Source organism: Gopherus evgoodei, chromosome 6 (genome assembly GCF_007399415.2).
Source record: "Gopherus evgoodei ecotype Sinaloan lineage chromosome 6, rGopEvg1_v1.p, whole genome shotgun sequence".
In the NCBI taxonomy this organism is placed as follows: Eukaryota; Metazoa; Chordata; order Testudines; family Testudinidae; genus Gopherus; species Gopherus evgoodei.
The window spans coordinates 6,761,603-6,779,779 of NC_044327.1; the positions used below are offsets into that span (position 1 = coordinate 6,761,603).

General features: G+C 43.9%; 1 protein-coding gene across 1 annotated transcript; it reads right to left on the reverse strand.

Moving 5' to 3' along the window:
* Positions 1 to 1,454: 1,454 nt before the first annotated feature.
* On the reverse strand, positions 1,455 to 16,459 carry CHRNA6 (cholinergic receptor nicotinic alpha 6 subunit). Its single transcript, XM_030567274.1, has 6 exons — positions 16,411 to 16,459; positions 10,817 to 10,956; positions 9,403 to 9,447; positions 6,933 to 7,042; positions 5,849 to 6,827; positions 1,455 to 1,577 (listed from the first exon to the last, which is right to left on the reverse strand). Exons 1-6 carry the CDS (start codon positions 16,424 to 16,426, stop codon positions 1,455 to 1,457), a joined length of 1,413 nt encoding a protein of 470 aa, XP_030423134.1. The 5' UTR covers positions 16,427 to 16,459.
* Positions 16,460 to 18,177: the final 1,718 nt, after the last annotated feature.

Consider the following 18,177-nt stretch of genomic DNA (forward strand, 5'->3'; position numbering starts at 1 on the left):
TGCATCAGTTCAGGAAACTGTGACAATCAGCGCTTTGATCTACATATTGCATGCTTCTACCACACCTTTTCGCATGAAAGAGACAGGATCTTCCATTGCTTCTGTCACTAAAAACATCCATTGACTTCAATGGACATTGTGTCTCTTAGTAAGGAGTGGAGGCTCGAGTCCTTAGGAACATGTCCAGGCAGAGACCTTGTGGCAAACCAGCAAAAGGTGTAAAAAAACCTACATAGGCTGCAGATTAGCAAAGCACTTGGGCTCAATTTACACACGTGTTTAACTTTAGCCACTGTGAATGGTCTAATTGAAGTCAATGGGCCTATCTGCAGTGCAAAAAGTGAAGCACTGTATCTTTGCAGGACTGAAGCATGTGCTTATGTCCAGTTGATGTCCATGGAACTTATTCATAAACTTAAAATTAAGCCATGTGATTAACAGCTTTGCTGAATCTGGGCCTTAAGTTGGGTAGCCACAATGCAGAAGATGCAGAGCTTTTTCCTGAACTGGGTCCACATTAATCTGTTTCAGGGGTAGTCAAGTATTTTTTGTCACAGTACAAATTTCTTAATCAAAGTATAGTCAAGGTCCAAACTCCAGAGAAAATAATAAAAAATTAACAATAATGATAAGTAAATAAAAAGATTTCAGGGTCCATTCAAAAGCATTTCACGGTCCGGATTTGGCCTGTGGTCCGCCTGTTGACTACTCCGGTCATATTTTGGTTTTTATAGTTCTTTTATTCACATTGATGGCTTCACTGTAAGACTACAACAAACACTCAATGCATTCAGCAGGATTGTCATAGGTAATCCAAGTGCTGTAGTGAAGAGTACTAGTGGATATAAAGACAGTAAAATAAACACATGCAATGTTTAGGGTGCACTTTTGAGCAGAAGCAAGAGCGCTAGAATACAGTAGGTGGGGGATTTTCCAAGGGTCCTGTGCTGGGCTAACTCTGACTTCAGTGGAGGCAATGATAAAATTCCCCCTAGCCTAGCTCTGCTTCTGTTGGAGTCAGTGGTTATCATTGACATCATTGGGAGCACAGTTAGGTGGACACTGGAGGCTTTTGAAAATCTCCCCCTAGATTAACAAGGAGCAGGAATTGCCACAGAGGTCCTCAAAGGGATCATTGGTGTATGTGTAAAGTGCCCAGTCATTGAATAGTGTTATCAGCCAGGTGGAGAAACTGCAGCCTGCCGTTGAAGTCAGTCAGTGGGCACTCGATGATGGTATGTGACAATCTGAAACTGACCTCAGGACGGAATGCCTTCTCTCTCCCTGTGACTGTTGGAAGGGGAAGCCACACCCTGATCTCTTAGCCAGAGGGAACATCACCTTAACAGCAGCCCTTTGCAGATGGATCCTTGGAGGAGAAAGTGGAGAAGATGGGTGGATCTCCAAAAATGTAGGGAATTGGATAAAACAAAAACCAGCCAGCATTCTTGGGATTATGTGTCTGCTATTAGTGGCTGCAGAAATAACCCTCCTGTCCCAAACACACAGAGAACAATGAACACCCAAAGGAACACCCTGTCTATCACCATAGCCACGTATTTCCAGTCGTCCTCCACCTGCAATGCAGAAAAGAAAGGATACACCACATTAAACATACTATGCATGTGATGGGTGCATTTGATCCCCTTCTAGAAATAACTGTACTGAGGAAGGGGCTTGTGAGTGTCAGGAAGAAGAATATACATGAGCTATAAAATTTACAAAAGTGACTAATGCTTGCCTCAATATTTGGGTGCTCAAAGGGGCCTGATTTCCCGAGGGTGAATGCTCAGCACTTCAATGTGCCCAGAGTTGGGCTCTCAAATGACTTTTGACAAATCTTGGGCACAACTGCAAAACCTTGGCCAAGTTTGTAGAGTCTCTTTTAAATAGGCACATCTGCTGCAAACAACAGAACCACAGTAGATGATCGCCGTAGCGTCAGATTCTGTGTCAGGTGCACCTATGTAAATCCAGGATAACTGATCAACTGGAGAGCAGCATTCGATTCTAGGACTTCAAGACAGGAAAAAAATATGGGCTATAAGAATCAATCTCATCAGTTCAGGGTTAGGATAAAAACCAAAACGCTCAAAAACCTCCCACAAAAGGAAAAAGAAAAAGGTTGCAACAAATAAGAAAATAGGAGCAATTAGTCAAGCCCTGCTCTCAGTTACACTGTTGGAAATCCAGTGAAACAAATGGAACTCGTCCTCCAGATTTCTACTGGTGTAACAGAAGAATTTGGCCCAACAGCTGATTCAAGAGGCCATTCCCATCTGTGGCCTGATTCACCACTGTGATATTCCAGAGTTATCCTGGTCAAACTCCAGCAATTTCAGTCCAAAATGGGGACTCAGACCTGTACCATATAGCAAAGTTCTTCAATGATTGAGCCAAGTATGCGCTCAATTGCTTTCCTGAATCGGGGCCTAAGTGCTCTCAGGACAATCAATGGAATACACACCAGACAGGATGCTATTGTCCTTTAAAATCCTGCATTAAACCATCTCCAGCTATTAGTAGCTAAACCATCAAATTAAAATTAAAACAAGGCAGCAGCAGCACTTATGTAGAGCCTAAGACTGGCACAGTGCGTTTTTTAGCCTCTGCCCTGTTCTCATGATATTTCAGGCCAGCACATCAGCAGGATCTACTGGAACTCACATAAGAGAGGCTGTTTCTGCAAGATTTCTAGCCCTGTTTTCTGACAAGTTCAGAAAGTAAATATAAACCATAAAGAAGCTGTATCCAAACCAACCTGACCCACCCAGGCCTTCTGAGGATCCTTTTCACTAGTGCTTAGCCCTGGAATATTAATTTTTTTGTGGCTAACTCTGAGCTGACATTGTCCCTTTCATGTTTCCTTCCTTTTTCAGCAGCCTTCTCATTTTTATATGCAGGGTTGTGGTAGCCAGATCTGTCCCAGGGCAGCAGAGAGACAAAGCGAGTGAGATCATATCTTTTAGAGGACCAAGATCCGATGGTGGGAAAGACAAGCTTTAGAGTTACCCAGAGCTCTTCTTCAGGCCTGGCAAACTAACTCTGAATGTCGTTGCTAAATGCAAGGTGGACCAGCTGGAACTACCTATACTGTGAGGCCGGGAGTTTCTTTCCCAGCCCGGAAGAAGAGCTTGGTGTAAGCTCAGAAGCTTGTCTCTCTCACCAACACAAGTTGGCCCAATACATGACATTTCCTCATCCACCTCGTTTCTCATTTTGACAGCACTTTTGCTCCTTCCAAAGGTTGCTGCTGTGCTCTGTGTGAGTGCAAATACAGCCCCGATTCCTTTGTCCACATTTCAAAGTGCTGCTGTCCTTCTGACACCTTCCAGCCTTCTCCCATGGCAGGCCCGAGCAGCAAGCGGTGTTCTGAGGAGTATGAAGGGTTAAGTCAAAGCTTGCCCAAGCATTCCCTCCCCGCCACTAAAATGCCCCACTAAGAGTCCTGGGTTTTATCTGTAACACGTTTTGAAAGGCTGGGGCCAGTCTTGTGATTGATGAAGAGCTGCCGATGCTCTGTTTGAACCGAGAATGCGATTGAAAGTAGTGTTAAGCCATGCTGCAAGTGCACAAAAAGAGTTGTTAGAGGTGTCTAATCTAAGGGGCATGTTCTGCCTGCTTTGTGCAGCTCCCAGGATGCAAAGCTGCTGTCATCTCAGTTTAGCTAAAATGCACCAGTGAACCTGTCTGGGGATTGGTCCTGCTTTGAGCAGGGGGTGGGACTAGATGACCTCCTGAGGTCCCTTCCAACCCTGAGATTCTATGATTCTATGACAGTGCACAAGCACTGGTTACACAGTTTGGGAATGCACTGTTACACCGTGCACGGAAAGACATGCATGCCACACCCTTTCAAAGGGTGGCAGAGCCCGTCCCAGCAGTCACTTTCTCACACTCCAGGCAGCACTCTGGCCCAGTGTGCCAGAATTCCTGGCTGCAGAGTGGCAAGCCATGGGCACACGTCACACCATGGTCCTGCCCCTTAGGGCTGGCAGCAGCTTTCAGAGCTGAGCTGTCTGGGACAGTTCACACCTCTTAGAGCTATCATTTCAGGCTGCCTGCAGACTCAGGCAGGCATCAGTGACAATAGGTCATATTTCCAGGTTTTTCTTGGCATCCACAAGGGCTAGAACATTTTTTTTTAAATGGCAGCTGGGACTTCGAGCTCATGTGACTCCAGGAGTCTTAGGTATGGCCTGTTGTGCCTCTGCCTTAATCTGGCCCTGCTCAAAAGCCCCTACCCTTCCAGGGAGCCAGCTCCTTCAGAGCCACATTCTGGTTCTCTGCTCACCTTCTCTGCAAACCCTGGTGGCCAGAGGGTCAGCTGGTGTAAACCAATGAAGCCGCATTGAGTTCAGCGGAGCTGCCCTGATTTATACCAACTGAGGATCCGGCCCTTGAGTTCCTAGAATTCTAAACTGCACCCTCAGAGCATCACATCCTACGACAGCTGTCTCGGTTCAGATGAAAGATTCATTATTCTGCACAAGCAAACCCATCAGCTGAACACCGAGTCTTGTTTCTAAAAGCCTCTTAATCCCCACCCCCCTAAACTACTGGGAATCCCAGGCAGAGGGAGTCCAGATGCCTGTCTCAGAAAGGGGAGGGGCTTAGCACTCACCCCTCAGCTTGGCCTCTGGTGAGGAGCCACCTAGCATGATGGCTTTTGTGAATCCCATTCCATTCTAAGGCAGCTGCTTCTCTCCATTTGTTGCCTAGGGAGCTTAGGCACATAACCCAGGCTTTGTGAACCCCAGTAATTTTCTAAGGGCCTAAACATGATGCTCAGCATTACTACACCTACATTTCTTTGTGACTCGAACCCTAAGTTGGGAATTGGTCCTACTTTGAGCAGGGGGCTGGACTCCTGAGGTCCCTTCCAACCCTGAGATTCTATGATTCTAAGTGACTTGCCCAAGGACACACAGGACATCTGTGGCAGAAGTAGGAACTGAAACCAGGTTCTGCACCTTAACTGCACCTTAACCTTCCTCTCAGCACTTTTTAAGACTTAGTCTCTTGTGAGCGAGGGGTGTAGAAGGAAGTATTATAATCCATTATAATTGCTGCGAGAAAGCAGCATGCAAGGAAGAAAAGCCCCTTGAACTCCCAACGGAGGAGTCCTGAGGCCGCTACACAAGATTACAGTGTCAGTTAAAGCTTGCCGGGAAAGACACAGGCCATGAAATAGTAGACTGAGGTGGTACTGTGCTGGGCTTCTAGGGAAGAAGGAGGGTTTCTACATGTAAATTGGCAGGAAAAGTGATGCCAGTAACGGATGTGGGTGGCAAAGTCTATGATACCTTAAATAAAGAGAACAGGGTTGGACAGGGTTCTGCAATTACAATTTTCAAACAGCCATTACTGATTTTGGTTCCTCTGTTTTTGGGAGCACAACTTGAAACACCTTAAAGGGGCCTAATTGTCAGAAAGTGGCCAGCACCCACTCTCTGAAAATCAGCCCCCTTTTAAGTTGTCTCAAGTTGGGCCCCCAAAAATGGAGGCTACCTAAATCACTAGCCACCGAGGAAAATTTAGGCTTGTGAAACTATATAAAGTGCTGGTAAGAGACTACTTGGGAAATCTGAACCTATGTACACGGGTGGGTCCAGACGGTGGACCCATTCTGGAAGTCAAGTCTATAAATATAGAGAGAACGGCAGGACCCTGAACACTAACAGCATGGGGGTTCATAAACAAACCACTCCAAACAAATCTGGTAGCTTTTTGGAGAGTTACAGAATAGCACCATTGACTTCAGTGGGACGACTCATGCACACAACCGCTCCCTGCTGGGAGTGGAAGGTTCATAATGCAGCCCAGGCAGTGGGAATAACCCTCTTACCTCTTTAGTTTCATTTTGGCTCCTCATGTTTTCAGCGATGAACTGAACGTTGCTAATTACCTCGCCGACTTCAGCGGAGTACTCGACATGCTCCACTCCCCATTTCATGGGCTGAGGGCTCAGTCTTCTTTTGCCGGTAACGAGTTCGTTCACCTTGTCACAGTGGCAGCATCTCTGTTCCTTGTATAATTTAATGTCTCCGTATTGCTTCATCTTACTAGATTTATTGGCAAGCCCTTTCTTACTCTTTTTAGAGCTGGTTTCCTTGTGCGGCTCTAGAGGTCTTGTCATCATCAGGACTTTGGGCAGGAGCTTGAGAAAGACGCTTCTTACCCATTTGGGCATGGTGTGTGTGGTTGGAGTCCTGTAGTGGATGTTCAGCACAAACACGGTGATGACAATTGATAGGGTCACAAATATCATGGTGAAGAGCAGGTATTCGCCAACCAATGGAATTACCAGAGAGGTTGACGGGATTGTCTCTGTGATCACCAACAAAAATACAGTCAGAGAAAGTAGCACTGAGATGCAGAGGGTCACCTTCTCGCCACAGTCAGATGGAAGGTAAAAGACTAATAGAGTTAGGAATGAAATGAAGAGACAGGGAATGATCAGATTAATAGTGTAAAACATGGGCAGCCTTCGGATATAAAAGGAGTATGTTATATCTGTATAGATCTCTTCACAACAATTATATTTTATATCGTGTTTATAGCCAGAAGCATCAACTATTTCCCATTCATTGTTTTCCCAAAGGTCATTCATATCCACTTTGGAGCCAATAATCAGGAGGTCAATTTTGGCTTTGTCATATGTCCAGGAGCCAAATTTCAGTGAACAATTCTGGTGGTCAAAGGGAAAAAATGTGATATCCATAGGACAGGAGCTTTTAAAAATAGCAGGTGGAGTCCAAGTGATCATCCCATCATATTTAAGAAGAGCTTTGGTCTTGCTTTCGACTTGAAAATCCCCAACAGCACTAGAAATACAAATGACAGTGTAAACAATATGAACAAGAAAGTGAAACAGCATCTTATATCAAATTGTGACCTTTGAAAGATGGCAAACGTAAAAACCATTATACTTGTTATACAAGACGATGTCAGGTTTCCAAATTTTATCCGCCGGCACTCGAACAAATTCAATTCCACCATATTCCATTGGATCCCATCGCAATTTATAGTCATTCCAAATCTAAAGGAAGGAAAAAAAATATTTTAAGCCTAGTGTTTTCAACTCATGCTTAAAGATTTGCCTGGAAAAGGTGCAGTGAACCACAAGAAAGCTACAGCACAGCACTTTGAGATGCAATGCAATGTTTTAAGTTAATTAATTGAACAGTCATGCATCCAGTACACAAGAGTACTGCTCATGTTTACTCCATCCTCACTTGCATAGGGCTATGGCTCTAATTACTGTGGATCATTCATGTGGCCTGTCTTCTGGCTTGCTGCTGCTCCAAAGCCACCAGCCATGTTGACCTATGTGAGTCTTGTGTGGAGATCCTTCTGCCAAGCAGGCAGGCAACATGGGGCCTGCTGTCATTGTGATCACAGTACTGCCTAGAGGCCCAACCAAGGTCAGGGCTGTACATATGCATACAGGACAGTCTTTGTCTTGGAGGATTTACAGTCTATATAGACAAGGCAGAGGAAACAAAGGCACAGAAAGGGAAAGTGGTTGATCTAAGATCACCCAGCAGGTCAATGGCCAAGCCAAGAACAGAACCCAGCTCTCCCAAGTCCCAGCCTAGTGCTCTTTCACTGGAGTGGAGCACACCACCTTCCTGTGGGACTTGTGTCTAAGCCTTTATTCCAACTTACCTGTAGGGTTCTGGGAAGTGGCCGGGTGAAAGCCCACCCACTGCTAAAGGACTCCCCTCCAGCCTAAGAGGAGGATCTACAGGACTAGGAAACCAAATGATTTCGGGGGACAACTAATGAAATAACAGGGACAGGAGTATAGTTAAAGGGTCAAAAGAAGGGAGCCTAACAGGGACAACAAGCAGAGAACCCCGGACAGCGCCCACTGCTCCTCGAAAGCGTCAAGGGAGCCAGTGCATGCTGCTGAGAGGAACTCTGCCTGGATACGAGAATGGACAGAGGATTGTAAACAGGTCCCACAGTCACAGGGGTCTCCATTGGCCAACCTCCTCTCCCTGGTTTTGTAGACGGCAGTTTTAGCCAGGGCCAAGAGGAGGTTGACCAGGAGGTCCCGTGACTTTGTGGGGCCACGGATAGAGAGGTGAGGGGAAAAGTGCAGCCAGAAACGTAACAGAATATTTGCGGGGAGCTGGTATAGGGGCTAAGTTATCCCAACTTAGTAGGATAGGGCACCTTGTCTGAGCCACACAGAGAGTGCCATTAAACGTAATGGCTGAGCTTTTCAAAGCAGCCTAAAGGAGTTGGGCATCCAAACCCCACTGAATTTCAGTGGGAGTCGGGCACCTAAACTTCTCTTTTGAAAAACCACAGTCCCTCTGTACAGACAGACAGACACACACACACGGGAGAGATAAAAGATGTTTTTACTCTGCTAGGAAAGCATACAAGTGAACATTACCGCCTGACTTCTTTCAGTGGAACAAGTCTCTCTCTTTGGTGGCCACGGTTCTCTTTGTTGGAATGAAGGGCAAAGAGGCTGTGTGAAGCTACACCAGCATGGAGGTGGGGGGTTACACAGGAAGGAACAGGTGTGCTGTTGGGCAACATCTCAGTATTGACCTGGCTGCACATTTGGGAGCACAAGCTAATATCTCCCTGAATGTTTGGAAAATTGGAGAAAATTCAGTTGCTCTGTTAAGCACCCCAAATTATTGGCTTCCAGATTAATTGGGCATTTAAATTGCTCTTAGGAAATTATTCCTGTCTGTGTGCAGACCTGGATATTTAATTGTCCCTGTTGTGCATAGGCCAAGCCCAAGGACATGAAATGTAGCAGATGAAATGCATGGTAACACAGTAGCTGGTGAAGGGAGGGAGACAGGGATAGCTCAGTGGCTTGCGCATTCACCTGCTAAACCCCAGGTTAAAAGTTCAATCCTTGATAGGGCCATTTAGGGAATCTAGCACCAAAAATAATAGTCAGGGATTAGGCCTGCTTTAAGCAGAGGGTTGGACTAGATGATCTCCCAAGTTCCCTTAACCCTAAAAATCTATGAGAGTAATACACAATTGAAATGTGGGAGGAACCTTTACATAATTTCAAATATTATGGTACTTAAGTTATAAAACCGTTCAAATGTGCCCTTGGTTAGACTGAGTTCTCTTGATCTGTGGGCTGGTCTACACTACAAAGTTAGGTAGTTAAAATGTCATGCTCCATGCAATGTCATTAAGCTGACCTAAGCTCCAGCATACACATTGCTAGGTCAACAAAAGAATTCTGCCAGCAATGCAGCTGCTGCAACATTTCTAGTGCAGACATAGTGTGTTCCTCTGAAGACACTATTACAAAAGAGATGTTTATTCTTTAGATCGAATTCATGCCAACACACACATTCAAAGCCCAGTGTTGATGCAAAACACATACTGATGTGCAATGCTGACGCTTACATGTCGCAGCCACAGGTTGGTTTCCATAATCTGATTGACTTCATCCTAGAGATAAATAAATAGATGTGCACTTTTCAATCTCACAAATCAGTTACAGCATCCAGAGACAGTTACCAGTTAGCCCAATACAGACAGAAACCAAAACACATATAGGTCTTGATCCAGTGAAGTCCTGAAGTCCATCCCTAACTTTAAGCATATGAGAAGTCCCATTGTAGTCAGTGGGACTATTCAGACACAAAGTTACACGGGTGTTTAAGTGCTTTGCTGGACTGAAGGTTTAATGGGCTGCGTCTACACAACACAATATACAATGCAATGCTTTGTCAACATTAAGGAAAACTGCACCAGTGTAACTATGTCAATGTAGTCACGCCAGTGCAAATCTCTAATGTAAATGCAGTCACACTAGTACTGAATTTGATGGCTGTTGCCTTGGGGCCCTAGAGAGAGAGATTGCAGAGGCTTGGGAACATGTGTTAATTGCAAACAGCAGCTTATCCGTGAGACACTTAGGCCCTGTCTACACTACAGCTGCTACAGTGGCACAAGTACAGAGCTGCCACTATGCCCAGTAGGAGCAGAGTATAGACGCTACATTGACAGAAGGGGTTTTCCCATCCATGTAGTTAATTCACCTCTCCAAGAGGCAGTGTCTAGGATGACAGAAGAATTCTTCCATAGATCTCGCTGTGTCGGCACTGGTCGACCTAACTACAGAGCTCAGAGTGTGACATTTTTCACAGCCCTGAGAGAGGTAGCTAGATTGACCTAAGTTTTAGGTGTAGACCAGGCCTTACTTTGAGTGGGTAATAAAAGTTAAGCATTTGGGGCCAGACTTTAAAGGTATTTAGGTACCTAAAGATGGAGCTACGTGCCTAAGAGGATTTTCAAATGCACCTAGGCCCATTGGGAGGCAGGTGCCTAGGCGCTTTTGAAAACCCCACTAGGTGCCCATGTATACCTTTAGGCACCCAAATACTTTTGAAAATCTGCCCCTTAGTTGATAAAATCTGAGAGTCTGGCTTATGATTTTTCAATATCCAAAAATATATATAGCTCCACTTATGTGTCAGTGTGAGGGTGCGTAGAGAGAAAAAGAAAACAGGAAAACTCCTTTAAACTATCCACAAAAGAGTAGAGTTTAATCAGATTCTATACTTGTACATTTTGAACCATTAACTCAAGAAACTTCTAATCATCTGAGCATTGAAGATTACAGAACTGCATCTACACAACATGCAAAGAAAAGGGCAAGATCTGCACACCCGAGACTTGTAAATGGCTGTTTGCATGTGCAACCACTCTGATTGCACATGCAAGTGTGTGTGTAAATTATGTGCATGCAATTGTGCTTGTAAACTTCTAAAATCAGCACCCATATGTCTATTAAGCATTCTGTAATTAATCTTACCACATTTGCAAGCTGTGTAATTGCCACTTCAAAATGTACTGTCACAGGATCAGATACGTTTTCCACCGGTCTGATGAAGTGGTTGTAATGGGAGAAAAGTTTTTGAAATAACCGTTCTTCTGGTTCACATGCTGAGCAATCTGCATTGACAAAAATTAACAGAAAGCAATTGCTGAAAAGGTGGGAAAGAGGAGAGAGAAAATTTCAGGCCTGTTTTCATGGAGTCCTCAATCCAGCCTCCACTTGTTAACGAAGACTTTGGTGCACTGAAACATGAATGCAGTTTTGATAGAAGAGGGCTCCTTAAGCGAGCAGATAAAGGCATAGCAAGATCCAGTGGCTAGATGCTGAAGCTAGACAAATTCTGAATAGAAGTAAGATGCAACTTATTACCAGAGAGTGTAAATAATCATTGGAACAACTTGTCTAGGGATGTGGTGGATTCCCCAATTGTGACATACCAGGGTACAATCTAGACTAATGAGCAGCCGTGTCACTTCTGGCCTGCAGCCTTGGGTGTCTTACAATGCCTTGCTGAAGTAGCTTCCACCTGTGTCGCTCACAAACAGCCTTCCAGCATGCAAGCCACACCCTGAGTGTCTGTGTGTAACTGCAGCCTGCCAGCCACACTTGGGTTACACTCTGGCTCTCATCAGCCTGGGTTATATTGCAAGGTGACCCCAACACACCGCCAGCCCTCTCCCGGACAATACAAATTATTTAAGGTCTGTTATTTCTTTAAAAGAATAATATGCACACAACTTGCCATCCCAAAAGGAGTTTCCCAGACACTTCAGTTTAAACACATCGGATTAGATAAACCAATAAAACACACTTATTAAATACAAAGGAAGATTTTAAGCGAGCACAAGTAATGAGGCATAAAAGTCAGAAATGGTTACAAGAAAAATAAGGATAAAATGCTTACCAGTGCCTGACTTAACAAACTATATTAAATTCAAAGCAAAGTTTTCTCACCATATGCAGTCTTACTGAACAAGCTTCTTAGGTCAGGACCATTTCTCAAGGGGGCCACCAAATGAAATTAATAGGTATCAGGTTTAAAACAAACACAAGAAAGTATTTTTTCATGACAACGCACTGTCAAGCTCTGGAACGCCTTGCCAGAGGGTGTTGTGAAGGCCAATACTATAACGGGGTTCAAAAGGGAGTTAGATAGATCCATGGAAGATAGGTCCATCAATGGCTATTAGCCAGGATGGGCAGGGATGGTGTCCCTAGCCTCTGTTTGCCAGAAGCTGGGGTTGGGCGACAGGGGATGGATCACTTGATGATAACCTGTCTGTTCATTCCCTTTGGAGCACCTGCCATTGGCTACTGGGCTTGACGGACCTTTGGTCTGATTCAGTATGGTCGTTCTTATGTTCTCTCAGAATTCAACAAAGGCTTCCTTTGTCACTTCAGGTGCCGTGAAGGGAAGGAAGAGAGAAAGGGATCCCTTGGGGTGTTTGTCCTTCCTTTGTATAGTTACAGTCCTTCTCTTGAAAAACATTTCTAGCTGGGCACTAGGAGAGAGAGTGTATGTGGAATGATGTTCTCTGCTGCTTTTTTCTTCACCTGTTTGAGCTTCCTTTGTTTCTCTTACAGTTTGGTGACTGTCTACTGCTTAAATGCAAATTAAGCCATTTGGAACATGTGTTAATAACAGCACACAGTGGAACCTTACAACCTCATATATAATGTTGCTACTCATTTTATCAGGACGATACTGATTAGCAACCTTACAAGGTTTACTTGTACAAAAATTATTACAATAGTGTGTAGGGTGTGAATGCAGGGATGCATTCTGTCACACCATCACTTGAAGTCTTTAAATCAATATTGGATGTTTGGTGCTATTAGGATTATAACTCCAGCACCTGCCTTTGTTGATGTTCACAGCTTTCCAAAGCAGCAACTGCAAAGTGAAGCTAAAATGATTTGTCAGTTTTACCTCCGCCCACAGGGTTCTCACCAGCAGCAGTGAAAATTGACAGACTGTGGTCAGTTTTCACTCTGCTATAGCTTGGAGATGCTGTAAACTGCAGCAGAGTAATACCAAGGGCTGAATTGCTATGGAAACGAAGGTTGGGGCTGGGGAGCCAGCACAGGCTGAGCGCTGAAGTTATGTGCTCACAAAGGCCCATCAGGAGAGGGACACTGTGGAAGAAGCCTGTGGGGTGGCCCCAAGTAGAGTATATGGCAGCAGCCTAGCCCAGAAGTGCTAAAGGCCTGTGTGATGCTGGCAGACCAGGTGCCGGCTCATGCCAAGGCCCCAGGCCTCACTGAATGCTGACAAATGCGTAGCTGGAAACCAGGCCTGCTCACTATGCGGTAGCATTATCAAAATAGGTATTAGATGGTAAGTTGATAAGAATGTGTCTAGACTTTATAAAGTGCTTGTAGGATGCTGCCTGTATTAATCTCACCTATAACCTCTATAGCTCGTGGTATAAAGTTATACGGAGCGTTTGCATTGGAAACCTCTGTATTTGTGTAACTCATCAAATAGGAAAAGCAGCACTGATTAAGGTAAAGTGCTCATGCAGCATCCAAGATGGCCCATTGAAGGCAAATGACGTATTGTGCAGCATCAAAGGACAGAGACTTTGTTGACTGCATTGCTAGCTCCCTCCAGGAAGAAGACACATACGCCTGAATTTCTCTCATTGGTTTTGGACCCTGGAGTGGAGGTGATAAAAATCCCTGACAAGATGAAAATCTCTTTTACACTGTCTGGATTCTGAGGGCAAGGATTCCTAACCATAAACTTCGAGATCCCTATGCCACTTGGCAGGGCTTATCTCGGAAAAGTCATTCAGTGCTGACAAATTACTACAACTCTCTGTCACCTTTTGAAACCATACACTGAAGGCACTTGTGTATCTGTTGCCTGCTTTAAATAACTTGTTTCTTTTCCGCAACTAATAAACCTTTCGATAATTTATTGCAGGATTGGCTACAGGCATTGTCTTTGGTGTGGGATTTAAGGAACTAATTGATCTAGGGTAAGTGTCTGGTCTCTTGGGACTGGAAGCAACTTTAATATTTTGTGATTTTTGTGACCATTTATCACATAGCCCAGCTGGCCTGGGTGGCAAGATAGACACTCCAGCCTAAGAGGACTGTCTCTGACCCATGATAAGACTATTGTAGTATTTTGGGAGTTCACAATTGTTAGTGGGTTGGTGAAATCTACTTTCACACAGTTAGGGGTGTCTGCCCTGAGCCACTCCAGACAGTGGGGAACACTGATACAAGGAGGAAAGGTCAGAACCACAACAGGCACTAAGAGCTGCTGCTGGTGTGTAAGTGTCTAGGAGCTGGGACTAAGTAAAGTCCAAGAACTACAAACCATTTTGGAAACTGGTGAGTGCACCCCACTGGTAGCAGGCGAAGAGACAATCTCTGTCCTTTTCACTAAAGTCTTGTCTACACATGGGATATTTACAAATGGAATTCTCATTACTGTTATCACTGGTTCTTCTATACCAACGTTAGTACCCACTGGAGTCCGAGCCCTGGAGAGAAAGAACGGTCCAGTGGTTAGGGTACTAACTGGATGCAGGCTGTGCTTCAGACTTCCTGTGTGACCTGGACTAAGTCGTTTAGCCACTCTGTGCCTCGGTTTCCCATCTGTGAAGTGGATATAATAGCACTGCCCTTCCTTACAGGGGTGTTGTGAGGATAAAAATGTTGAAGAGCATGAGTCCCCATTACTATGGAAACAGGGAACACACAAGTACCTAAACAAATAGATAGTTTAGCTTAGCTCCTGCAGTTGGACCTAGTTTTACCCCCGATTTGATTGTACTTCCTGCCAGCAGGTTTAAATAACATGGTGGTGAAAACAGGTCACTGGAGCCTTGTCTACACTAGGGCTCCCATCAGCACTGAACAGATCCTAGGAATAGTGGGAATTGCTCTTTAAATCATGGTAAATGTTCCACCTTAGAAGTAGATAACACTTCCATCTTCAACAGGTCATGCCACAGCCAGAAATGTAAATGAGGTGAACAAGCACAAATATTATATGCACCTCTATCCTAAAGCAGCCCATTGCAAGGCATTCCATTGCTCAGATCCTAAGTAGATCTCATATATGTGTAGATTTATTTCAAGGGTGCATTTATTATCCACCCAATAGATTACATCCATTAAGGCCAGAATTTCACCCACTAGTCCTGCAGCAAGCCCACCGACTTACTGTTGAACTGAAGCACATCTAAATGAAAGACACCCACACTTGATTTCAAGACTGCAAGTGATGGAAAATTTACCTCATTCATTGGCAAGCTGTTCCAACTCTTAAAAAGCCTCATCTAAGCATTTGCGTCTTACTTTCAATGAGATCTTTGCTGACTTCAGGCTCCAGGCATGGCTCGAGCTGAGCTACGCAGCCTGTCACTGTCAAAGCAGACGTATTCTTTGTAGGCCCACTGTTGCTACCCGTTTAAAATGACATTTCTTCCTCTAGGGTGAAATAAAATCAGCCCAAATTTATACCAATATTAGAATCGGATACGTTGGTAAATAGGAATTTTTCTTCCATTTGTGGACAGACATTTTTAACATTCCACCTGTGACCTTATATTTTGTTATGTCTAATCTGCAAATTTTAGAAAAGATGGTTCAAATAATTATTATATATTCTTTACGTTTGCATATTTATTGCTCCTACTGCAATCTCTTTTTCAGCTCTCCTGTCCCGTGAAACCGTGCTGTCTGAGAATGAGCTGCTCCTCAAAGACCCTCGGGACAAAACTCAATGTTTCCCCACACTGTTTCATTTGCCTATAAGGAAGAGTGAGCAAAAGTGACACCTGCCAGCTAGAGTGACAGAGATTAAAGAGGAGTGAGGTAAGAATGAGATCAAAAAGAGCATGTTTGAAATATTCTGGATAAAGTACAATATCTATTTGCTTTTTAATGGTCCTAGATCTATAAGCTAAAATAACATTTTGAAACAAGATGTTGTTCGACAGGTAGGTGTTCCGAGCTTCCCCGGTTCCAGTGATTTCATTTATTTTCACATTTGTCTCAGTGTTAAAACCCATTTTATTTGTACCATATAAAGTGATATGGTAATTCACAATAATGGAGTCCTGGTAACTATGAAGGATGGGATTTTCCAAAGTTTCCAAGTCACTTGGGAGGACCCGTCCCTTTGAAACTCGATGGCGTTTGGTCCAAAGTCATGCAAGTGCTTTTGAAAAATGTATCACACAACTGAAGTTAAATGAATATTTAGTGAGAAACCTCTAACTTTCATAAATATGAATGCAAAACATGCACAGAACCCTACATCTTTAGCCCTTGTTAGTTAAGCAGTGGCTTAACGCTAACTCACTTTATCTCCTATTTTCCATGACACTCTAGAGGTATTTTCTCATTGAATCAAACCAGAATGAAATGTTTTAAGAAAAAGCATTCTTAAAATTTGGTTTAATAAACAACCACATGTTTAGTATCCTGGACTTTTACACAAGGTTATTTTAAGTTAAACAATTGGTTAAAACTTTCAATCAAGCTGAATCCAGGAAAACAGGAGCAGGAAAGGGCTAAATAGATTTCTCAGATAAAAAGAAACCTACCTTTAATCAAGGACATGAACGCATATGCCCACAGACAGAAACTGGAATAAAGAAATCCTAGACACTTCTTCAAAAGCATTGTCCAAACAGGACTACAACTCTCTTTTGAGAAGAGAGGTTTGGAGAAGCAAAGGAACAGACACAAGGTGCATGCGACCCTCAGTTCTGGAACGGTCTCGGTGATGTAAAGACGTATTTCAGTTCTGCATTCAAAGCGAAATCTGCAGCCAGAGAATCATTAACTGCGCACTGTCGCTCTTACTACTACCAGGAGAAGAGAGCTCATGCTGTGTGCACAAAAGGGAACAAAACTGATTAGTGTCAGGTGAATCGCCACATTTCTAGTCACCCTCCACCTCTGCCAGGGTCTGTGTGACAAAGCAAGAGCAGAAGGGGAGCTGTGTTTGTGGGAGGGGGGAGATCACCAGCAGCCCTTAGGAAAGCCAGACAGCACTCCCACTAAGTCGACAACATTTGCCCACACGCAGCAGCTCTAACTGTTCTCTGGTGTGGCTTCGACACAGACCCTGCGTGTAAGTCTAGCAGGATATGCAGGCGAACCCCCCTCACTTTTCTAGATGGAGAGCTTTTCTGCAGCGGGAGAAGTGATATTATGTAGGTTCAGTAATCTGAAACTATCTGAACTTTGAGACAGATGTTGCATTACATGCTGTAATGGCTCATTATAGCGTTGCTATTATTGAATGGTAGAGCCCACAAGGTGCTCGGTGTTTTCCAGACATTTGAGAAGGCTGGTCCCTTCCCCAGCAGCTCACAGTTTCAGTGCTCTGCTACAGTTTTATCACATGTATCACTAAACCACAACTACTGGAGTGGATTCACAGAGTACTGAAAAATCATCAATTGTTATTATTAATTTTGCAGGAGTGCCAAGCAGTCCCAATGGAAAGCAGAGCTCCATTCCAGCATATGTTGTATTTATACAGCGTAAGAGACAGCCCTTTGCCCCAGACCCTAGTCCTGCAATGACAGACACATGTATAACTTTATGTACAGTGCGTAATGCTATTGACTTCACCCACCCACAGCAGGTTAAGCACGTGTGTCTTTGCAGGATGAAGGTTTACAGAGACAGGCCAGGTAAAAGGCTGGAGAAAACAATCACCTTATTTTACAAATGGGGAACAGAGGTACCAAATGTGGTTAAAGACACCTCTGCATAATAACTTCCTATCTAGATGGTTGCTCTAAAAAAGAATCCTTGTTTTGTGAGATCAGTCCAATATAAACGACTGGATGAAACAAATACTATTAATTTCCAGTCAGTGTTTTTTTTGTTTACACACATAACATGCACTGATGACAGAAACAGAAGAAAATGTCTTTGTAGTACAGAAGCGAATGCTATAGTTGAGGGTGAGACAGTATTTCCGTTCTAAACAACTCTTTTCTGTTGCTAATAAATAGATATGTAGAGGTTGGAGGAAAAAAGTAGGTCTGGGACATTAGCATATAAGGTGATGTTTGAAGTGGGTGGGGTCACCCAGGGATCAAGGAAAGACAGAAGAGAAGACAAAACAGGAATGCTGAAAGAGGGCCCCGTGGACTTCAGTGGGCTTTGAATCAGGTCCAGAGAGAGGAGGAGGAACAGCCAACAAAATGGGTGAATTAAAAAAATTCCAGGAGGTTAAAAAAGCTAAAAAACAAAATGAATTTTTCTTCAACTTTTTGGTTCAAAAAATGTTTTGGTTGACCCCAAATGATTTTCTCTTCCAAACTTTTGGTATTTCCAGTGAACTGAAAAAA

Bases quoted from the DNA above. Each gene is read 5' to 3' on its own strand.
- CHRNA6 (XM_030567274.1), bottom strand. The intron at 9,448-10,816 runs GTAAGATTAATT...ATTTATCTCTAG, and splicing joins TTACACAGCTTGCAAATGTG to GATGAAGTCAATCAGATTAT. The intron at 7,043-9,402 runs GTAAGCGTCAGC...TCCTTCCTTTAG, and splicing joins CCAACCTGTGGCTGCGACAT to ATTTGGAATGACTATAAATT.